The following is a 25503-nucleotide window of genomic DNA, read 5'->3' on the forward strand; positions in this document are numbered from 1 at the left end:
GCAACATCTGACTCGACACAGTAAGCGAGATATACGGATATACTAATATCGCATATTAATTATGCCTCGATCAAACGTGCGAGAGAACAAAAACACCTCCGAAAAGCGGCAACTAGTCGAGGAATTACATGCTCCGGCGAGAAGAAATTTTCCACGAAGACGCGTCATTGTACGCGGATACGACGATCTGTGGCAGGCGGACGTGGTGAACATGCGTTCGTACTCTCAACTCAACAAGGGTCATAAATACATACTCACGGTTATTGATGTGTTGAGCAAGTATGCGTGTGCCGTACCGCTCAAGAGTAAGAGCGGGAACAAAATGTCCGAAAAGATCGCAAAGATTATTGGAGACGATAAAAGGTGTCCGAAAAATTTTCAAACCGGCAGAGGAAAAGAATTTTACAACTCGAGTGTGCAGAAACTCATGAAGAAATACAACATTAATCATTACTCGACATATTCCGTTATGAAAGCCTCGGTCGTGGAACGATTCAATCGTACTTTAAAAAACAATATGTGGAAAATGTTTACGCTGAATGGAAATTACAAATGGATCGACGAGCTATCTCGACTCGTTGCAGAGTACAATACGCGAAAACATCGCACCATCGATATGAGACTTGTCGACGTCACTCCGACGATCGCCGAAAAACTTTTAAATACGGTGTACAGCAATGTAAAAATTGCGGCTCCGGCAAAATTTAAAGTAAGCGATTCGTTACGCGTGAGCAAATACAAAACCATCTTTGAAAAAAGTTTCACACCAAATTGGACGACCGAAATTTTTAAGATTATCGAGGTGCAGAAACTAATCCCGCGACATTCATACTCGAAGATTCGCGGGAAAATCTCGTCGCTGGAGGATTCTACGAATACGAGTTACAACGCGTCGCCAATCCCGACGTATATCTCGTGGAAAAAATTTTACAAAAAAAGGGTGACAAGGTTTACGTGAAATGATTGGGAATGGATAAATCATACAACTCTTGGATTCATAAAAATAATGTATTGTAAACATTTATTGAAACATAAAATATGCGTATAAAATATATAAAATTTATTAAAATATAAATATATAAATATAAAAATATATAATATAAAATGTACAAAATATATACATGGTTATGTACAAAATATATATACAAATATATACAATATAAATATATACAATTAATAAACGAAATATACATTTATTTACAACGGTATCCGATAATGTCCTCACGGTAGCATATCGGTGGTATCGGGTACGATATACCGCTTGTCATCGGACGGACTCAGAGCAATTTTCGTCTCGCGAATCGTATATACTTGATGTAATTTAGATCGTATACACGACTGCTGACGCGTCATTTCAATCTCTTCGTTCAAGCATCGCATGTAATCGTCAAACGTTATCGTTCTCCCGACAACGTTGCTCTTGACGCCTTTGACTTTCTTCGTATCCTTTTTCCCATTCACTCGTAACGCGTACATCTTTGCTCTGAGCCCGACGAATTCGGTCATTATGGCACCGTTGTTTTCATCCTTCATCAGATCCGGTACCTTTTTATTTAGAAGCAGTATATCGTACGCATTATCCATCGCATAATCGCTCGTGTCGAATCTAGCGATGTTGCGCTTCATATTCTCATACACATCCGCGCACTCGATGTGATATATGAGACTGTCCGTATCGGTATACATTACCCGGCATTTGTTGCGATACATTGGCGCCATATACTCGTGATGAAATTCGTACAAACATGTCTTGGATATGTCGAGGATGCACATACCCACGTAAATCGGTTTGTAGAATTTCACCTCGAGTTTACGCAATTCCACAGCGATTAAGTTTTCCGAAAAAACGCTTCTGCTGTGGAAATTTGGTTTTGCAATCATCGCCTCTGCGCCGTACCGACCGTCCCACTTTGTTAATAATTTTACATCGTCACGATTGCGCACATTTTCCATCGTTTTACCAAACACCGCATTGTTCATTAATTTGTATAAATTTTTTTCGAAATCATTTTTAGCCAATGTTCTGAAATGTGTACTTAATTCTATATAATTTTGAAGCCAGGGAGATTGTGAAAACTGTAAAATTCGATGTATTTTTGTTACACAAAGACCGTGCCGCGAACACTGCTACAGGTTGCGGTAGTGTATCACGTAACGCTTCTTATCGTATAACGTTGCAAGCAGCTTGAATTCCCGCTTGCCAGGTGGTTTGTCGCGTGTCGGGCAAAATGATAGATCAGTGTGCGCATCGTGAAGATGTTGCGGGTACTCGAGGTCCACTTCGAGGATATAGCCCGTAGGCGAATCTAGCGCGATGGATGATACGTCAAAATTGGACACGTCGTCGACCCATTGAAAATCGGCATAGGGCAGCGGTTGACACATTGCTCATCCGTACAAATTATTTACATCAAAGTACATCAAGTACATGATGATGGTTTAGATGGTACGACTCCATGTACTTGTTATTAGCGCGAGCGTATCTACCCGAACATTGACTCAAACCACCGCGTATACCACGTTCGATGAACATAACCATGTCGATAAGCATGTCTGTAAGCAACTCGAACGTGATCTTTGTGTGCTTCAACATGGCGTCCCACGCGTATCCGGGGAGAGTATAGTAATACGCGGGATGGAGTTCGTAACTTTCGATACATTTATCTCGAAAGTTTTCGAAAATGTCGGCTAATAACAAGACATCGATTTTGAGGTACAAGTCGCTATATTCGCCTAGCGTCCGAATGGAGAATCACGTCCAGACGTTCTCGGCGTGCGCGTAATCGCTCTCGGATACAGTTTCACCGGTCAAGGAACTGTAAAACGATTCGCTCGATGGTAAACACGTATCTTGCAACCTGTCAACGGAATCGATGTATTTGTACGGAAATACACCTTTTCGCGTTAACAAATTGAAATTTTCCATAGATAAATTTTAAAATTCCGATTTTAAAATTTTGAGTTTATCTTTGTCCAAAAATGATGCTAATTTATCGAGACTCGATGCGAGAAATTTATATGAATCGATGAAACGTAATTTTATTTTATTTTTTGATTCTTCTTTAAAATCAACATTTTTAGTAAACGAAATATATTTTTCCTTGGTTATCGGTAATAACTCGATTTCCCCTTCGAACGCTGTGGCTATTTCCTCGATGATAAAATGAGAATCGTAACCGGATAAATGTGAAAAACTATCGGAATACAAAAAAAATCTTTATAATTTAAATTACAATTTGAGGACCTCTGTACCACCCAGTCAGATGGCAATAATCGCAAACGCGTGTATGGTCTTGCGCAAACGGTTTTTCGCATATATGACAACGAGTGGCGCTATGGAATTTCTCCTACTTATCGGATGTTAAATTTACCATGGGGATATTTGTTTTTAAAATATTTTTTACACGTAATGTCAGTTTTTTAAGGTCTTCGGCGAACCATGCTAAACAATCGGCGCTACGACGCGAATGATACGCCGATAATGAGTCGTCGAACGAGCAATGTACATAGTAAACATGCTAAACTAAATACTTGATGGTGTTGATACGCGTTTTTCTCTTTTTCCTTCTTGGCCAGGACGCATTCCAAGTCGGCGTAGACCACAAATGGAAGCCGCTCCTTCCGATTAGGGTTGTTGAACGATAGCCACTTGTCCTTGTCGCTCGGCAATCGGACAGCGCAGTCGTTTAGCTTCCGCACTCAACCGTATGCGACTGCAACTTGGCGTCTGAATAAAAATAATGTAGACATCTGTAAAAGAACAAAATTTTAATTAAGATTTATGTAACAAAGTGTATAACCTATAATTATTCAAATAATATAAAATAAACTTACCGATCACAGATATATCTTTGGCCATTGTGTTTGCTCAATTGCGAGCTCACGAGCCTGGATAAATTTTTGATCCTTGCAAAATGTCCCACGCTGTTGTCGTCTTCAATGTACAGCAGATTCACATGCTTGTCCCGCTTCTGCTGCAAAAGATGTATCGGGACAATGTTTTTGTCTTCGATGCCGTACACATTGATTGAAATGTCATTTGCAAGTTTAAATTTCTTAATTTGGTTCACAGTCACTGGAAACTCAATGTCCCGGAGATTCAGCACTGTCGCGTAATTCGGGTACGATGATTCCCGTTCCGCATGACTTTCGGCGGGATACAGAGCGGCGACCACTGCCCACGCAAAACACGCATTGTCCTTTGATTGCACGTTAATCACCGCTCTCTTTATCATAATTTTCCGCGGTAACTTGATGTGACATCCCGCGCGCATGGGATTGTATTTGTTAATATTTACAGTCAAGTTCAATATTCGCGACAATGCCCACCCGCTATCGCGTTCCTGAAACTCTTCCAGAGACGCTAGGATGGACTCGATAACGCGCTGTTCGTACCACTCGCGTAAATCAGATGTGCGAAAGAATTCATAGTTTCTCGTATTCACACTTTTATTCGCATGTTTATCACCCGACACAAATTCACCGTTGAATATAGTGTTCACTTTTACACTGCTGTGTTTTTTTAAAGCGTCCTGCACATGTTCCAACACAATGTCTTTAGCGTCATCGAGAAATTGGCGCGGTTCGATGTGATTATAATTTATCACCGCACCAGTCGATACGCGACTCTCGAACGCCGTATCAATTTCGCGCTTACGAAACGTCCGCGTACCGAATTTTTCAGCCCTTCGAGGCGCGCGATCTGAGCAATTAGCGATTGTCGATATCCGATCGATAATCGCGGTCGTTTGATTCGACTTTGCTCTTCCAGCGACTCGATGTATTCGTCGCATCGTTGCTCCCACACAATGTAATCTTCCAACGAATCAAGCAAAGCGGACTGCTCTCGCAAAATTTGCTCCTCCATATTGTAACACTTGCAAAATTTAGCGTTTCTAATGACTGTCCTGATGCACTTTAGCTACTGGTGGGGTGCGCCTCTCTATCATGCGCCTCTCTATCATGATTTATATATCGTCTCATGCATTGTTTTATCATCGAACATTCTAGAACGATTTCATCTTACAAAAAAATTCCCCGTAGTACCGTGTGCAATTTGACCTTGAAAATTTCGCGTTTCGTCACGTACATTTGAAAAATCTAACGTGATTGCATCAGGGGCAGCCGTACATCGGCACTCGATTTTAGCAAATTCAGCTAAATCTTTGTTCTGAGGATGATGTCATCGCAGTCGTACATCGGCGCGACAAAATTTTGGAAGAAATTAAAATGTTGCGTCAGCAATAATCCCCTCTACATCGCAATTCACGATACTATATGAATTGATATTAATTCTAATACGATTGTAGTATTGCATCAATCGCGCGTATGAAAGGTTCACCGCTAAAGAAATATGAATTTCTACGTTCCGATTCGAAACGGTGAAACTCCGCCGTGTAAGAAGTAAAAATGCGACATGTAAGTTCAAATCGTTTAAAAAATTTGTTATATTAAATTAAATTATAAATATATTGGTCTAATTATCTTTATTTTATAGTATTTAGCCTCGTCGTGCGGCTCGCATACTTGGAAAAAGGTACGCTCTAACCCCGACGTCGTACAAGTATTTGGACATTGGAATAAACGTTGGAGCTGTATCGTACGTGGAACTGATTCTCGGCGACAATCGAGGCAATCAAATAGTGTTGCCCTTTTCAACGTGGAATTTGTTGATGTGGAAGCAAGCAGACGTTGAACAATTTCTACAATCGACTGCTCCCCCATTAAGGATTGGAGATTTAACGATTGAAATGTATCAATCGAAAATTGTAAAACTCACATTATGCGAAAATTCTTTGTACATGAAACCAGAAACGTTATTACATTTATTTAATTTTGAAAATTGTATCGATCATATGCATAATTGGTTATGCGAGAATATGTATCTCGTGAATGAAAAATTTAAACAATTTGAAACTGTATTACAACGTAGTAATATTATACTACTGTATGCGATGCTGTAAAAACGATACGCGAGAGTGATGTCTTTGACAGCGAATCATTGATCGATTGCGAATTATTAACATGTGCTGTAAATGATATTCTTTACGATGCGTGCAGTAAATAATTATTTTTATTCCGTCTATGATTTTATTTCTTTCCTTCCATACGAATAAGAATAGTCGACAATTTTTCTCAACACGCTCCGCCAAAGATGTAGAGAAATGCTGAGGTAGATGAGACGCGATGCTCTAATTGGAATGAGACGCGAGATATTAAAAGATATAATGAAGAGGAGTCTGCGGCATTAGAATATTATTTCGTTGTTCTTTGCGTTTCGTTAGTCTTGTGTGTTACGTTAGTGCAATGGCCGAAGAAGATGTAATCATCGACGATGAAGATATAGATGTTATTATCGTCAACGAAGGCGTTGAAGAAATTATTATCATTGATGATGAAGATAATCAAATGGATATTGATGATGATGATAATCATATGGACATTGACAATCTAGACGAATCAGACGAGGATGGGTCTGATGTTGAAATAGAACCCTTGACAGACAGTGCTTACGATAGTGACAATAATGATGCTGAACTAGTACAACAGAAACAGCGACATTTAGACTTACCCGAAATATTAACATTGAACGAGGCAACAAAGATATGTTACATTTGCTATTTTTACATGGAAAATGGATCGAGGTATTGCGCTTTCTAAGACTATCGGAATTGTTTCTGGAAGCTACATCTGTTCGGCAACATAGAATCACAGCTTATTGCAATAGATATAATATGTCGTGCAAGGAGTGCAGGAAATCTCTACTTCTAATACTGCCGTGTGACATGTGCCCCATTTGCACACATTAAATAAATGGATAACATAATCTTTATAGATCTTTCAATAAAATGATACATTCAAAATTTTTTAATTATTATTTTCAGATAATGAGCAATTTAATATAATACATGATGACTTTGTTTCAAATACAGAAATGATAAATGAATTCCATAATCAATATGAAGATCCAAATGTAGTAAACTCATATTTAGATTTGAATGTGCAATCTGATTTTCACTATAATGATGAATTACAGACTAATATTGTAACTAATAATGAAAATTTGGGAAGTGTAGATAAAACTTATGGATTAAAATGAAACTAAATCTTCTAGAAACTATCCTCGAATTATAGAAAACAAAAAATGTAAAATAAATATGACTATTTTATCAGAGAGAATGAATTTAACAGATTCATTCAATTTAGATAACTCTTTAGAACTTTCTGATATTCTAAATAACAATGATGAATTATATTACAACCCACATATTGCAAATGTCCCGCAACATACAGGTATGAATATATACAAATATTGTTCGCGAGTTAGCGCGGATTGCTGCGACAGCGCAAAGTTTTGAGAAAGCGGCAGACGGACGGCCACGAACAGAATATTTAACGCTAAAAGACTTAACACGACACGTAATTTTTTTGGTTTTTTCAGTTTTATTTTTGACATCACACAATTAATAAAAGTTTTACACAAATAAAAATAAGCACAATTATTTCAGGTACAGAAATAATTCCGAAGCCGAGATTGCGAAAGTCCGAGTGAGAAAGCGGTCGTTTGATAGTGCGAAAGCGGTTATACAAAGCGGTGAAGCGGTTTTACAAAATACTGCGAGCAGCGAAAAAGTGCGGGACTTGGCTGGTCCACGCGCGGTGCCCATTATATAGCGAGCGGATTTTTGGGCCCGCTGCGACGTGGACCAATTAATTCAATCTTTTAGCGGTGACCTCATTGCGGCGCGTGTCGTTAGTTGTTGATGAGGTCGGATATTATTTATTTGCCATGCGCGCAATCTTTTTAGATCAGCTGATTAGCGATCAGCTGATCGTGACGCATGCCCATGAGCGGCGTAAATTTCAACGACGGTTGACAATAATATTGTTCGCGGCGATGATGAGCGTTTTTTCCGGTGGCAAAAAAAGGGGGATAACTCGAACGTTCGAGTTTTTCTAACAAATAGATATTTCGAGAAGATTCTCGACGCCCGTTAATTTTTAATTTTCGAACATTTATTAGCGAAAACATGCGAATTTCGCTATGCGATTTTTTAATCTGGAATGATTATTTTAATTTTTGAACATCCCGCCCGCCTCGTCAGTACGTGACGAAATTTATGAGTGTGTGCGGTTACAAACAGGTGTCGCGAACTGTTCCATTGATAAGATGTGAAATGAGTAATGAATGGAATGCGAAGTGACGTAGTACGAGACATGTCGCTTAGATTATTCGATTCTTTCGCGAGAACACGCAGAGAACAGTGCAGTGAAATGAGGCGTATACTTGTGAATTGTGTGAATGATCTCGCGAATGTGGTGAAGCTCAAGATAGTGTATGTTAAACAATCGCAAGTAAAGTGCAGTGATGAGTGAACGTGAGTAAATTGTGACGCGAAGTCCGAAAGAGAGTGAAGGAAAAGTTAATAACGCGGCTCGAATGTGACATAAAAATGTGATTAAAAAATGTGATGGCACGCGGTATGATTGTCGGAGATAATGCGCGACTCAGGCCGTGATAAATATTGTAATGAACGGACAAGTGAATTATATGTAGACGAAAAGAAGAGAAAAAAAATTCGGTGTTCTTTTCGCTCACGACTCCGGGTGTGTTGGTGCTGTGGTGTCGGCTCCAGGCAGGAGGACGATCTTCGTCAGAGGCCGGATGAGCTCCGAAGATGCGGTGCGTACGCGTGTCACGCCGTCGTCCCCAGGATGCAGCCGGGTGATCCGGGCGAGTGGCCATCGGGTCGGCGGTGTTGTGTCCGACCGCACGAGGCATAGGGCGCCGACGGTAGGACTGGCTAAGTCCTTCAGCTACTTCGGTCGGGATGCCAAGGAGTTGACGTACTCTCGTGACCACCTCTCCCAAAAGTGGTCGCGCATCCGTTGGAGGAGTTTCCAGCGGGGCAGAAGATTGAAGCTGCTGTCCGCCAGTGAGGGCTCAGGCACTGCCAGCAGAGGAGCTCCGATCAGGAAGTGTCCTGGTGTGAGTGCCGTTATGTCGTCGTGATCGTCCGATAGTGCTTGAAGAGGACACGAGTTGAGGCACGCCTCCACTTGAGCGAGGAACGTCGACATCTCCTCGAAAGTGAGGGTCGTGTCTCCGAGGACCCTTCGCAGATGGTATTTAGTCGACTTCACCGCCGCCTCCCAAAGCCCGCCGAAGTGAGGTGCTGCCGGTGGATTGAATCTCCACCGGATCCCGTCGGACGCTGCAATGTGAGCGATGCGTCGGCCGTCGGATGATGATGCCTGAAACAGGAGTCGCAGCTCTCGGTCTGCTCCGACAAAATTGGTGCCGCAGTCGGAGTAGACTTCTTTGCATAGGCCCCGACGGGAAGTGAAGCGCCGGAACGCAGCGAGGAATGCATCTGGAGTAGTCCGATGCGGCTTCCAAGTGAACGGCCTTGGTGGCGAAGCAGATGAAGACGGCGATGAATCCCTTGTGTGATTTGTGACCTCTTCCCTTTCCGTTCAGATGAGAATTGGCTCGGCATAATCAACACCGGTTCGCAGGAATGGACGTGCCGGTGCGACTCGTGCCGTCGGAAGGCTGCTCATCATGGGCTGTGGTACTGCGGCCTTCCATCTCACACATGTGACACACCGGTGGATGGTTCTCTTAACGATAGAGCGTCCTTGGGGAATCCAGTACCACAAGCGAAGCAGTTCTAGAGCCGTATTCATAGTGCGAACTTATTTTTAAGACTGCCTTAAGTTCGATCTTAAGACGCTTTCTAGATTCATAATGTAAAAAAAGACAGGATTTAAGCAAACTCTTAAGATGTATCTTGTTCAAGATGATCTTATTTGGAAACGTCTTAATATGATTCATAAAACCCATTAAGCATAGAATTAAGATTATCTTATTAATCATGAATTCATAGTCATTAAAGAACTTCTTATTTCACGCACACACTGACAAATAAGACGATCTTCGCTAAGACATGTGCGAGGACGTCTTATTGGAACAGTTATCTGCGTACGCTTGTAACGTTTATAGATAAATAAAATTAATAATTCTATAATAGTGATTAGATCACTTGAAACTAGAAGAAAGGGAAAAAGTTTAATTCCGTAAATGAAAAATAGATAGTCTGGCCTGCATTTTCTTGTTCTTTCTGTTTTACATCGTTTTGTTTTACATTCTAACCTAAAATATTTATCCACACAATAGTGTGAAATAACGACGATAAGCTAGACATATTCCAAACAAACAAATCCACACAATTTTTCGTAACATTTCATAATTTATTTTACAAAATTGCTTATACATATTATTATACATATTATTTTTAAACAATGGATTTAGAAGATCCAAGAAATTTGGAACTACATGATTTAAACTTGAATGACGACGAAGAAGTAGAAAATATAATGATGCGTGCTCCTAAGCGATATTTCCGTGATTACCAAAATCCTTTTGAATTTTACAATGACAAAGAATTTAAAAGAAGATTTCGGTTCTCCAAAAATTCAGTAATGTTTGGCATTTTACCATTAATAGAAGAAAGACTTGCCAGAATAAATAATCGAGGCTTGCCAATATCTCCTATCATACAATTATTAATATGTTTAAGATTTTATTATATAAGTTAAGATTTTATTCGACAGCTAGTTTTCAGGTATATAAATTACACACAAACATTTGTGTGTGTGTGTGTGTGTGTGGTGTGTGTGTGTGTGTGTGTGTGTGTGTAATATAATACACATTAAATTATTAAATAAAATTTAATATTTTTACAGCTTGTTATAGGTGATATAATAACAATATCGCAACCAACAATTTCACGAATTGTATTAAGAGTGTCTATTTTATTGGCCAGCTATATTAATCGATATATAAAAATGCCATCATCAGAAGAATCATTTGCTGAGAATAAACGATTATTTAAAGAACTTGGACGTGGTAATGGAGGTATAGGCTTTCCTAGTATTGATGGTGCAATAGATTGCACACATATTCGTTTAACGCATACAAGGCTCCAAAATATTGATAAAATTTATAGAAACAGAAAAGGTTATTTTTCTTTGAATGTTCAGGTATGTATATATATATACATATTTATTGTTTGAATAATTAAAGAAAATATTGCAAAAAAGCAATATATATAAAACAAAAACTCATTCTTAATTCATTTTTTCTCCTTGTAGGCTATTGTCGGGCCACGCACTGAAATTTTAGATATTGTTCCAGAATAGCCAGGTAGTCAGCACGATAGTCGAATCTTTCAAAATTCTCGCATATTTATGCGATATAAGCAAGATCAATTAGATGGGATGCTTGTTGGAGATGCTGGATATCCTGCATTGCCTTTTTTACTTACACTAATTAATAATCCTACGACAGATGAAGAAATAAGGTTACATATGTATTTTATAACTATAATTTAAAAATGTCTATATAATAGTATTATGTTTTTTAATGATATATATATATATATATATTTTTTTTAGTTATAATATCATTCATAGAAGAACAAGAATAATTGTAGAAAGAACATTTGGTATATGGAAACGTAGATTTCCCTGTTTATCAAAAGGGCTTACTACAAAATTGTCAACGTCTACATCAATTGTTATGGCATGCGCTGTTCTTCATAATCTATCATTGATTTTTAATGATAAGTTAGACGAAGATGATAATGAAGAATTGGAAGATATAAATAACGAAATCCCTCAAATTCCGCCTCACTGGCAGCCTGGAGAAGGCTTTCTCGTAAGAACTGCTCTTATCGAACGACTTTTCAGATAAAATTTTTATTATATATATACTGAAAATATGTTTCTCGTTTGATATATACACATAATTTGCATAGGTATATATTAATCATATATATTATACGTTTTTTTGACATATTTTTGTGTTACAAATTATTTTTTTTGCACTTTAAAAATGAACATTATAATATGTAATGTAACTTAAACATAACTTAAAGTAAAGTATTTTTAATATTTTTTATTATAAACATCTATGTATTATGCTAAACATTACTGAATTTTTTGGAAACCGGAAACGTTTAAATCCTATCTCATTGTAAAACTTAAAAAAGAATTTTGATAATCACAAAGATATCGCTTAGACGTGCGCCTTGTCATGTCTTCTACTTCTTTTTATATGTTTGTTTATAAATCAAAATAATATCTCATTGTAAATACAACATAAGCATATCTTTTAATTAAACATCTTTTAATTAAACAGATCTCTTTAGTTACTTATTAAATTTAATTAAATATCTTTTAATTAAACAGATCTCTTTAGTTACTTTTAATTTGTATGTCTATAAGTATACATATATAGTATTATAAAAAAACATCTTTGTGATAAGACAATTTTATTTTTCAACTGTATACATATATCTATAATATAATACTTAGAATGTATATTTCATACATAAACTTAAAACTTCAATTAAAATAGAAAAATGAACATCTTTTATCACAGAAATCTTTGGCAAGACAATCTTTGAACTGAATACATCTGTATTTAGAATCTATACTAGGAAAATTCTAACCATATTGAAAATGAACAATATAGAATACGAACTTACATTATATGACTTGTTTAAATGTAGCTTAGTTAATGTAAATAAAATAAACTGTAAATAAAATAAACTGTGTAAATAAAATAAAAAAAAATAAAAGCGAATACGAATCAATATTTATATTATATTATATGGATCAATATTTTCCTTATCTTTGGACGAACATTGTATAATCCCGAGTTTTGCTTTACTGGTTTGTATTTCTATCGTTTGTATTTCTTTTAAATGTTGTAACTGCATACAGTTCATTTCTCTCAAATGTTCTTCTTTCATTTTACATATTTTTTCTTCATGTGTTCGTTTCATGCATGCTAATTCAGCTTCTTGATTCATTATTTGTTGTATACGTTCTATCTTTAATTTTTCTTCTGTGTCTATAAATTCTATTGTGTTTCTGTTCTTTCGTTTCATATTATTGTCAACTTTTCTTTTTGATGACTCTTCTGATAAATCACATAAAGTCATACATTCTTTCTTACTTATTTTGTCAGAAACAGTTGTGTCTACAAAAAAAATACTTTTAGTATACGTTACATATAAATATTATTGCATATTAATATGCAAATATATTACATAAATACTTTGCAAAGTACTAATTTCTATATTTGTAGAAGATTTATCAATTTTGTCTCCTATATTCGTAGAAGACTCATCATTTTCGTCTTCTATAATTATAGGAAAATCATCAAGATTTAACGTTTCTATATTATCAGTAGATATGGCATCAAATCCAGCTCTACGCTTATCTGAAATGTGTAGGAAAAAAATTTGTTTATGGTAGACAAAGTTGAAAAAATAGAATTATATTTTTAATATCTTCTGTGCTAATTTAAAAGATTACTTTCATACATACTCTTAATTTCTGTCTTAGTCATATTGGATGAAAAGGCAGCTGGAGCAGTCTTCATGAGGTCAGGCACAATATTAAGAATATCAGGGTCGATAGTTGCTTCTGTCTCTTCTGGTCCTCCACCAGTTGCCATACGGAATTGTCTCTCTTTTGTCAATGCTTCTCTTTGGCTTTGTTTTAGATTTGTCCATAATTTTTTCAATTGTTGGACTGTTCTCTATTAAAATATTTTACATTATTATGATATATGTCGATGCACTATTATCGTAGTTCTTACCTCTTCACAAATTAAAGTTGACTGATTGTATTTATTAGAAATTTCACTCCAGGCACATTCTTTGTCTTTCAATGTTGCACCGTCATTTTTCTTTATTTCTACTATATGTTTATATTCTTCTAGGATTTGCAGAAACACTTTTTTCTCCATGTTTGTATAGTGTTTACTTTTACTTTTAGGTGCTTTTTCTTTACATGACATTCTGTAAACAAAATAATAATTTAATTACAAAAAACTTAAAATATATAATTTTTATGTAAATAGACCTTTTACTTACATTGCTAAAATAAGAATGTTCTTCTCTGTTTAAAAAAGTTATGCACACAATTTTCTCTTTTGATTAAAATTATATATGATTAAAGTATGTCGATATATATTATTATCTTCGATTCAATTTGCATATGATTAGAGGTTATGAATATCTTTTAATCATATAAACTAGATAGCATAATACTTCCTAAAATTGAATTCCAAATGCAATGTTTTAATTGGTGAATCCAACGGAAATATTACGGAAACACCCGATTTATAAATAAGCATTGCCTTAAGTACATCTTTATAAAGGCGATCGTATATCACATAAGAAATACTTAAATAAAAATTTCTCAATTAAGATTATCTTATATCGCGACTATGAATTATATCGTTCTTAAGATGATTTTCATTGAATAAGTCAATCTCCACCAAGACGGTCTTGGGTATTACCTTGAGCTTCGACTATGAATACCGACCCTAGGGTGAGCTGAACCCCGCCGTGAAGCGTTCGTCTGTGGTATGCCCTGACGAGGAGTTGCGTCATCCATGACTCTGGAGGTAAGATGATCAGATGGCGTTCGTTTTCTGAGAGCACAGCGTGCTTCAGCCGACTCCCGACTCGAATGATTTCATGGTCGTCGAGGAAGGGGGTTAATTTCGTTATTGGACCCTTGACCAACTTGTGATTTTGTTTCAGGGCAGTGATCTCCTTGGAGAGCTTGCACCAAGCGGAGCCAGAGGAGCAAGGCTGCTTCTAACTCGTCGGGCGTGAGGTTGAGGTGAGCCTTCGAACTCGGTGGGTTGCCTCGCCATCGGCAACACCAGGCGGTGACCCTCAGGAGGCAAATGGAGATCGAAGAACCTGAGGAGCATCTCTGGTTCGGCTTTCTCTGTGGTCGTCAAGTGGGAGGCGATTGCTCTCGTCTCCGGCACCTCGACGTCGTGTATGGCGTAATCGTGCTGTGGCCAGAACGCTGGATCTTTGGCGAGCCATGGGGGTCCCGTTCATCAGAGGGAATGGTTGAGCAGGTCCCGGGGCTCAATCCCCCGAGAGGCGCAGTCAGCGGGGTTGTCTCGTCCTGGGATGTGTCGCCATCGTGCCTCCGGAAGTTTCGTCTGGATGTGGGACACCTTGTTGGCCACGAAGGTTTTTCACTTCGAGGCGTGTCCTTGGATCCATTGAAGCGTGACCCGGGAGTCCGACCATAGGGTGACTGGAGCTGAAATCAAGTCTAAGGCCTTGCGGAGATGAAAAGTCAGGTTAGTGACCAGGACTGCGGCGCACAATTCCAAGCGCAATTAGAGCTCGACGTGATTTGGTTGGTTATCGGCCCTCAGCCATCGTTCCAACCGGAGCTGTTCCAACAGCGGAAGATCTTCAAGCAGACGTCTCCACAACGCCTCATCTGATTGAGGCAGTGGGGAGTCCCAATCTAAGTGCTTCATCCAAGCTGACTGGATGAGGATTTTGGCACGAGCGGTGACGGGAGCTAACCAGCCTAAGGGGTCGAAGATTCGAGCCGTCTCCGACAAGGGGTCGAAGATTCGAGCCTGTCTTTTCGTCAGCGGGGCGGTCGTGCGAGGCTGGAGGCGGAACGTAAAGGAGTCGCTGCGGAGGTGCCACCGTAGACCAAGCGTCGGATGAGCTTCGTCCTCCCAGTCGTGGTGTGGCTGCTGGAGTTGATGCTCCCTTGGTATCTCCTCGAGGATACTCTGGTGATTTGAGGCCTACTTCCTCAAGGGAAACCCGCCCGCCGTGCAGAGCGGCGTAACTGCCTCTGTGTTTCGACTGCCTCGGACAGGGTGCTGGCACCTGTGACGATGTCGTCGACATAGCAATCGCGCCGCAAAGCGACTGCTCCCTTGGGGTTTGCCGGCTCTTCATCGTCGGCTAATTGGCGGGGAGTTCTGATCGTCAGGAAAGATGCACAGGCCAATCCGTATGTCACCGTATTGAGTCGATACTCCTGGACGTCATCAGTGCGTTGTCGCTTCCAAAGGATCCGCTGCAGATCTCGATCGTCAGGATGTACTAGAATCTGCCGGTACATCTTCTCGATGTCAGCGATGAAGACAAAGCGGTGCCAACGAAGAAGGACGTCGGCGAGAGTTGGCAGAAGATTGGCTCCAACCAGTAAGGTGTTGTTGAGCGAGTCTCCGGCAGGCGTACATTGGGATCCATTGAAGACGACTCTCAACTTGGTGGTCGTGCTGGAAGTCCGGAGCACACCGTGATGCGGTAAGTAGCACACGGGATTGTTTTTGATAAGCGGTGTTTTGACCAAGATCATGTGTTTCAGGTCCGTGTACTCTTCCATGAAGTCGCAATAGAGCTAGTTGAAGCTGGCGTTTCTGGAACGGCGTCGCTCCATTGCCGTGAGAAGTCGCTCGGCGGACTTTCGTGTGTGATCAAGAGGTGGAAGAGGGCCAGCCAGTGGAAGACGCACCATGTATCTTCCGTCTGCGTGGCGTTCATGAGTGCGAGCGAAGATCTCCTCGCATCGTTCTTCGTCTGGCGTAAGCACGACGGAAGCAGGCTGCTCCCGCCCGTTCTTGTTCCCAGAACCTTTGAACCAGAGCGTGCAAGTCGTGGTCGATGGTGCACTGGAGGGAGCTGAGGGAGCCGTTGGACGTCACGACTCCGCAGCTTCCTGACAACATCCACCCGAACGTGGTCCTCTGCGCGATGGGTTGGTCCTTGCGACCCTTACGGAGACCATCGAGGAGAATCCCGGAGAAGGCATCGGCGCCGAGGAGAAGGTGGATGGGGTCTCGCTGAAGATACTACGGATCCGCCAAAGTGAGGCCGTGAATGTGCGGCCACGTGGTGGAGCCCTGAATTGCTGGCCCCTGGTAGGAAGACAGCCGTGGAAGGACGTAAGCAGCTACGGTGAGGGGGGCTCCAGTCACCCTTGACTTCAGAGCGAGCGTTACCCTTCCGCGTGTGGATCCTGAGTGTGCTCCTCCGATTCCAATTATGGACATCGAGGAGCGGGTGCGCGCCAGACGGAGGCGCTGCGCTAAGTCTTCCGAGACGAGAGACACCTCGGATCCCTGGTCGAGCAGGGCTCGCACATCCTGAGGTCGTCCCAGACGGTCGGTGAGTGTGACGCGCGCGGTGGCGAGAAGAGTCGCCCTTTTGTCGTGTGAAGTGCGTGTCGTGGAGAAAGTGCTCGCTTCGTGTGATGTTGGTGTCGTGTACGCGTCGTGCAACAGTGTGTGGTGCCGCGACTTGCACATGAAACACGTTTTGATGGATTGACATTTTGCCATCATGTGGTTCCCGAGACAGTTAAAACAAAGTCCGCTAACCTCGACGAATGACTTTCTTTCGCTCGCGGACTTGGACTTGAACTCGGGGCACTGCATTAGTGTGTGTTTGCCCTTGCAAGCGGCGCATTTGGACGCGTCGGGCCCGTTCTTCACGAAGTGAGACTTCGCGGTCCGGGAGGTTTCCCCAGCACTCTTCGTGGCGATCTTGGGTTTCGCGGCGTTCAAGGTAAGAATCCTTTTACTAATAAAGTCAGTGAGTGCTTCGTGAGTCGGCGGATCGGGAGAATCGCTGGTGGAAGATTCCCACTCGAGACGTGTTCGCGAGTCGAACAATTCGATCACCAGGTGATTGAGGAGATCCATCCCATGGGAATTGATGGGTCTTCCGATGCTTTCTTGCGCGTTGACGGTGGCCGTGACGGCGTGATGGATACGACTTAGCTCTTCGGCTAGCTCCTCGGACTCGGACTTTATTTTTCCGACGGCAGTGAAAGTAGAAAAATTTGATCGCATGAGCTCTTTCTTATTTTCAAAGTGTTTTGCCAAGATCGCCCACGCGCGGTCGTAATTCTCGCTTGTAACCGTTAATGATCGGATTAATTTTTCCGCAGATCCCTTCATGCAGAAGCGAAGGTAATGGAACCGCTCAATGTTCGAGACCGACGGATTCTCTCCGACGAGGGATAAAAAGAGCTCCCGAAACGAAGGCCAGTTTTCGTAGGCACCCGAAAACGGCGGCAATTTTATACGCGGCAACGCGGTTTTGGGAGAAGACTCCGACTTCGGTTCGATTCTGTGTGCGACAACTGACTCGGCCCTTAACTTGTCAGCGTAGTTGCTCAACGTGCTCCGCTGAGATACGTAAGTACATTCCGCAGTATCGATGAAATCATTTTTGGCGTACTCACTCTCCAAGTATCTGTCTTTAAGAGCCGTTCGTATCAGTTCGTGTTGAGCCTCGAATTTCGCCCAGAGGTTTTCGAGGATGGTGAGGCGAGCTTGGATGGCACCGGCGGTGATGTTGGTGACTCCCATCTTGCGGAGGTTGTCCACGGAGCGAGACATTCGTCCGTGGATGTCGGTTTGAGCTTCTAACAAGGCCTTCAGGTCGGCACTCATTTTGATTTATCTGCTTTTCTGTCTGTTCAGGAGATTTGCAGCACTGCACAGCACTGAAAACGTCACCCACGAAACTGCGGATGCGGATAAAAAATCTGGCTCGAAGGACCAGAAATGTTCGCGAGTTAGCGCGGATTGCTGCGACAGCGCAAAGTTTTAAGAAAGCGGCAGACGGACGGCCACGAACAGAATATTTAACGCTAAAAGACTTAACACGACATGTAATTTTTTTTGGTTTTTTCAGTTTTATTTTTGACATCACACAATTAATAAAAGTTTTACACAAATAAAAATAAGCACAATTATTTCAGGTACAGAAATAATTCCGAAGCCGAGATTGCGAAAGTCCGAGTGAGAAAGCGGTCGTTTGATAGTGCGAAAGCGGTTATACAAAGCGGTGAAGCGGTTTTACAAAATACTGCGAGCAGCGAAAAAGTGCGGGACTTGGCTGGTCCACGCGCGGTGCCCATTATATAGCGAGCGGATTTTTGGGCCCGCTGCGACGTGGACCAATTAATTCAATCTTTTAGCGGTGACCTCATTGCGGCGCGTGTCGTTAGTTGTTGATGAGGTCGGATATTATTTATTTGCCATGCGCGCAATCTTTTTAGATCAGCTGATTGGCGATCAGCTGATCGTGACGCATGGGCGCGCATGCCCATGAACGGCGTAAATTTCAACGACGGTTGACAATAATATTGTTCACGGCGATGATGAGCGTTTTTTCTGGTGGCAAAAAAAGGGGGATAACTCGAACGTTCGAGTTTTTCTAACAAATAGATATTTCGAGAAGATTCTCGACGCCCGCTAATTTTAAATTTTCGAACATTTATTAGCGAAAACATGCGAATTTCGCTATGTGATTTTTTAATCTGGAATGATTATTTTAATTTTTGAACAAATATATATGACTTTTTATTTATACATTTCAAAGTAATTAATTATGTTCGGCATTCATTTTGCTAGCAAAAGGATAATTATTTTGTATTTGCAAAAATAAATTATAAAAGTTAATAATATTAAACTTACATAGCTTACATCTCATACTCTTAATAAGCTTACATGTAAAATCATTTTTAAAATTTTTACAAATCTGCTATTCTCATATCATCAAATTGTAAATATTATTTTTAATCTTTTAATTCTTATTGTATTATTTTTCTTATTGTAAGATTAATATTTATTAATTATAATTTATTAATTTGTTAATAAATAAGATTTATCAATTATTGAACTATTATCTTTTACTTATTGTTAGCATTTTTATAATTTGATAAAAAAAACAATATTTTATTTATCAATATCTATATTTTTAAATAATATATTTGAAAATAAATATTTTTGATTTCAGATATTGAAAAGATATAAATTTTAAATTAATAACGATGAAGATCCGCATTATGAACTATCTATTTATAGTCAGAGTTTAAATAATAACTCTAGTGATATTGAAAATAAAAAAAAATTGTGAAATTGATGATTTAATAATAAATCTGATGGAATAAGATCAAGGAATTGTTCAGAAAATAAAAACAGTTTATTAATAGGAAAAGAAATAGGAACATGCGAAGATGATGAATTATTTGAGAAAGAAATAAGAATATGCAAAGATGATGAATTATTTGTAGAATTATCTCGAGGGCCAAAAGGAGATAAAAAATCTAATTTTTGCGTTTACTGCAATACTATGCAAACTAAAATTGCTCGGCATCTAGAGTTGAAACACAGAAATGAAGAAAAAGTAAAAAAAAATTCCTATCACTTCCAAAGAAATCTAGAGAGCGAAGAGAAGCAATAAATCAAATAAGAAAAAAAGGTAACTTCAAATTTAATACACAAGCAGATCTAAATAGTGGTTCTATGATTGTTGTAAGAAGACCTACTAAGAAAGAGAAACAATGTGGTTCTCATTTTTTACTATGTTCCAATTGTGAAGGATATTATTCTATAAGTAATCTCAGGCATCATTATCGCATTTATGCTAAGAAGAAAGATACTGTTCGAATATATTAAAATTAGGACGAAGTGCTGCACAATCTGTTCATAATCGAGCAAGCTTTAAATTAAGAAAAGATATTCTTCCAATAATGCGAAATGACAACATTTACAGTTTAATAAAATACGACTTACTTATTATATTATATAGAAATTATCTCTATTAAATTCATAGATTACAGCATTTAGGAGATCACATACGACAACAGTTACGACTTATTGGACGATATTTAGAAGCATTGAAATCAATTGAACCAAAAATAGAAGAATTACAAATGCTATTTGATCCAAAATATTATGATATTGCTATACAAGCAGTAAATGTAGTAGCTAAATATAATAAAGACACAGAATCATATGAAATACCATATAATGCTACAGCTTTAGGGACATGTTTAAAAAAGCTATGTAAGATCTTAATCAATGAATGTATTAAACAACATGAATGTGTAGTAAATATAACAGGATGGAAAGATATATATATATATATATATATATGGGATGGCCGGGTTAATTTAGAAAGCGAGATATTAATAAGAGATTAAAATATGTTTATTACGAGTTTATTCTGTCTGATCGGGGCGCGCGCCTGCCAAAATCGCCGACGTTTATATCGCTTGGTTTATCCCTCCTCGTCCGGCTTAAGCCAATCGCTAATCGACAAGTAGACCGTGCTCTGGCTTGTCCCTCGAACGGTCGCGTTTATTATCTCCCAAATTTGATAAGGTCTCCTATTGTCCTACGAGCACATGGCAATATAAATATAAATAAGAAAACACGAGGACGAAACGACAAGACACGTTCGGCAATAACATGCTAGCGCGAAACGTATAATATCTCGAATATAATAATCGCACGCTCACAAATCTGAAAAACAAAAATTAGCAAAAAATTTTCTGAAAATCTTAGAAGTCGAATATGGTAGTATTGTTAATAAAACAGTTACAGAAACACGAACTATATCGTGTTTCTGTAACTGTTTTATTAACAATACTACCATATTCGACTTCTAAGATTTTCAGAAAATAATCGAAGAATATAGAAATAATCGAAAGAAAATAGTAAATCTTCTAAAAACATCAGATATCAAGAAACTAACTAATTATTTGGAAGAGGAAAGAATATCTAACATGAGAAAATGATTTCACATTTGATGCTTGGAAATCACTCACTGAAATAATATTAATATTAATTCAAATCTTCAATCGGCGTCGTGCAGGAGAAATAGAGAGAGCTTATATTATTGATTATAAAAATTTCATGAAAATTACGAAGGAAGATGAATTATATAAGAGATTATCAGAGAAAGAAAAAAAATCTGCTTTAAAATACATTTGTTTTACCATTCGTGAAAAAAATCGCAACTAAATCGCAACCAAACTAAATCGCAATGTTCCAGTTCTCTTAAATGCGAAAATGAAGGAAACTATAGAAATAATTTTAAAATATCGAGAAATGGCAGGAGTAAGTTCTAAAAATCCATATATATTCGGATTACCGAATACAGATGAAAGACGATTTCGATATTTAAGGGCGAGTAAATTAATGCGTGAATTCTCTAATATATGTGGAGCAAAAAACAAAAAAGCTTATGAGGAACTATTTTATATAGAGATATGGCTACAAAATTGCACATTTACCAGATACTGAAATTTCTCTTATTGCTGATTTTATGGGTCACCATAAAGATATACATAAAAATATTTATAGACAACCTGTGGCAAAATCAGATATTTTAAATATGGCAAAAATTTTAGAGAAAACTCAAGATATATCTGCACATACAATAATACTACAAATACTGATACTACTAATACTACAACTAATTCGATAATATCTAACAGTATAATGGATACTAATACTTCAAAAAACAGTATTGACGACATTCAAAATACAGGTATTTTAATAATAGCTTATGTAGTTTTAATGTAATTATGAAATACTTTTATATTATAATTAACAATTGTATTAGTTGTATCCATAGACATATAATAAACTGCTTCCTATCGTAAGAGGCAGCATTGAAACATATGAAAAACAGAAATATTGCAATTTTGGACATTTGTCCTTGTCTTGAGTAGAGAGCAGTAGGGATAAAATCGAATAAGGGGAATATACGTGTATGAATTGAGTATTTTCACCATCAAGCAAAAATGTTGTTCTTACCAGTCCCCACTACTAGTGAAAAAAGAAATGCCCAGAATGCTATTTCTATTCTTCATACGTTTCGGCGATTTCTCTTATAAGAAGAGATAGATTATTATGCCTATTGTTGTATTATATAAAATTGTTGATATTTGATATGTTCTATAATTCGTTTCTCGTTTTGGTCTAAAAATTGAATTTTTTAAAAATGGAATATACAATTTAATATTATGTTGGCAGAAAATTCTATTAATGCTAATTCTACATGCTAATTGAAAATTAATTATCTTGAAAATACAACATTTTTATTTTAATATAGAAATAACAATTTTATATGCTACAATATAATTTCTATCATTTAATATAATTACAATATAATTTCTATCATTATCATAAATAAAACTTTTATTACAATTTTTTATATAAAATTTATTCTTAATAATTTAATTACAGATGAAACATCAGAAAGTGACACATTGCCAATTATTAAAAAAAATTTGAAGAAAGCTCCGCTAAAACGAAAAAATATAAAAGTCCTATAGAAAATGACAGTAGTTCAGATGATAAATCTGTCAAAAAAAAGAAACGGTTCAGTAAGTAATTTTTAATATTGCAGATAAATAAAATAATTTAAAAAATATATAATATTTCTTTTATTAAAATTATTATTTATTTTTTTCTGAATATGTTTATAGATTTATATTGTATATAATTTACTTTTAGCATTTCCTTACGGAAAGACCAGAAGAATACGTTGGACAGAAGAAGAAAAAAAAACAGCTTCATTCCTATTCGAAAAGTTTAATTTCGTTTATTATTAAAAAGTTTATTTTATTAACAGATTTTAAAAGAAATTTTAAAAAAATATTTGCATTTACTTTAGAAATTACGATTTTAATTTTTATAATCCACATGTGATAAAATAATATATCTTAATTAATAATTAAATTACAAAACCAAAGAAATAAAATAAAAAGGACAAATTAAAGAAGATTATTAGATAAAGAAGATTAAAGAAGATAAAATAAGATTAATTGCTATATTAGATACATAGAATAATAAATAAAACAAAACTAAGCAAATATTACTTATGATTGATATATAATATACATACATATTCTGTGACGTTGCCGTCACGACGGACGTCCACCCGCCAAAAAGACTGCGTGACGCGAGCCGAGCGGCCGCGCCGGTCGAGAGATCGAGAGCCCCGCCGGGATTTTCAGAGAGGCGAGCGCGTTCGTTTATAAACAAAAGCTTTATTCTTAATCCTATTTGTCTAAATTGTATGATTTCGGGAGCAAGAAATCATCGGCGGCGATACCGAAGAACAACCTGGAAGCCTATAAGAAAAGCGGCCTTGCCGAATCATCACCGATCAAAACAGTGGCCGTGAAAAACAAGGGTCGGCGATACTCGAGCAGCCTCGCACAATTTCAGTCCATCGGCCCAGCATCCCAGGGCCGGCCAGCAATGACGGGCACCGAAAGCACCCCGAGAAGGGGCTAAACCTTCTCGGAAAAGTCGCGGCCCTCCGCTGGAGAGGGACGAAGGCCGCCAAGATCGACCCCGACGAGAGATTTCCCGAGTACCTGGCGCTGAAAAACGCGCCGGAACAGCGGACCGTCGGAGGCGCGGGACCGCGGGCGCACGATGCGCCCTTGCGCCACGCTCGAAAATTCGAGCGCGCGGGAACGGGCCTATCACCCCTCTCGATGGGATGCGGGGCGATTAGTTAAGGATAAATAGAGCGATTCCGAGAGAATGAGAAGACTTGTTCTACGAGAGTTTCGAAGAAATTTAAGAGAGAGTATCGTGAACGCTCGGCACGGAAAAAGACGACGTGGCGGAAGCAACGAGAGACGAGTTCAACGGTGAGGTCACCCGGCTATCTTGAGTTTTATTTCGAAAATTTGTACGTCGTCCATCGGTACGGCTCGCGAATCGACCCCTCTGGCCGGTTAGTATTTCGTTTGCGTAAATTTCGCGGTAGTGAAAAGAAGTCGAGTGCGACCGTAGTCAAGGGGCGACAGTGATCCATCGATCGGTCTTACCCGATATACTCGTTCGCCTCTCCGTTATCCGTGTGACGCGCGTTAAGTGCAGAATCTTTACCTCGAGGCTATCGCCGGTCGGAGTGGAGCGACTCCGACCGATTGTAAGTGCTGTCGACCGCCACCCCAGGGGAAACGTTCCGCGACAGTTTGAGCGGCAAATTGGTGAGTACCTTGGAAATTGTGACAGCGGACCGGAAGTTGCGCGACCAAAACGGGCCTCGATTCTCGATCATCTCTCTCTACGTGCGTTCCGTTTTCTGGCGACTCGCCGTCCGCTGACCGCGGACGTGCGAACAATCGGCTGTCGGAGGCGTAAGCTGTTGACACCCGCCGTGCCGTGTGCACCGGCGGGAACGCCTTATCGCTGCGATACGCGAATTCCGCGTTCCGATCGATTAGAGATTGCCGTTCTTGCAGTAGGTTACATCGTCTTGGCGTTATCTCTGCTACTGCAATTAAATAATATAAAGTATCAAATGTTCATGTACGTTTTCGGTAATTCTAAGATCTCGTATTTCTTTCTGTTTTGCGTACTCGTAATAGCGCGCCTCGTTCGGTTCTCCGAAATCGTAAGCGCTCGCGCGCTTCTTTCAGTTCTCAGTAATTGTCATATTCAGGGCGCTTCTCTCTATTCTCCGTAATAATAGAGTTTCGCGCATTCGAGTCTGTTTACCGTAATTATAAAGCCTTGCGTATTTGACTCGGTTTACCCCTATTATACCGTCTTAGCTTTCTTTTCGATTAGTTATCTCGAGCGAACATTTGCGGTGAATCACGTCTCGTTATTCCGGTTATTTTCGATTGTATTTTATATTTCATTTGGTTGTCGTTAATTGAAGTATTGCGAACCTCGTTTCGATCTGATTTGTCATTCGATTGGACTTTTATATTTTTTTCTCATTTGTTATTTCTTTATTAATAAATCTGTTATATTGTCTAGTTGAATTCGCGTAATTTATTTGAATGTTCGTCCCCTGTAGTCGT

The 25503-nt window shown here is 38.9% G+C and overlaps 2 protein-coding genes across 2 annotated transcripts; both read right to left on the reverse strand.

Annotated features, from left to right (window-relative positions):
• Positions 1-15666: 15666 nt before the first annotated feature.
• On the reverse strand, positions 15667-16248 carry LOC112637994. The gene has a single exon (XM_025408837.1). The coding sequence runs from the start codon at positions 16246-16248 to the stop codon at positions 15667-15669; it is 582 nt and encodes a 193-aa protein (XP_025264622.1).
• Positions 16249-16714: 466 nt separating this feature from the next.
• LOC112637995 lies at positions 16715-18322 on the reverse strand. Its single transcript, XM_025408838.1, has one exon. The coding sequence runs from the start codon at positions 18320-18322 to the stop codon at positions 16715-16717; it is 1608 nt and encodes a 535-aa protein (XP_025264623.1).
• Between the last annotated feature and the right edge of the window lie 7181 nt (positions 18323-25503).

Source organism: Camponotus floridanus, unplaced genomic scaffold (assembly GCF_003227725.1).
Source record: "Camponotus floridanus strain SB8 unplaced genomic scaffold, Cflo_v7.5 scaffold233, whole genome shotgun sequence".
Taxonomy (NCBI): domain Eukaryota; kingdom Metazoa; phylum Arthropoda; class Insecta; order Hymenoptera; family Formicidae; genus Camponotus; species Camponotus floridanus.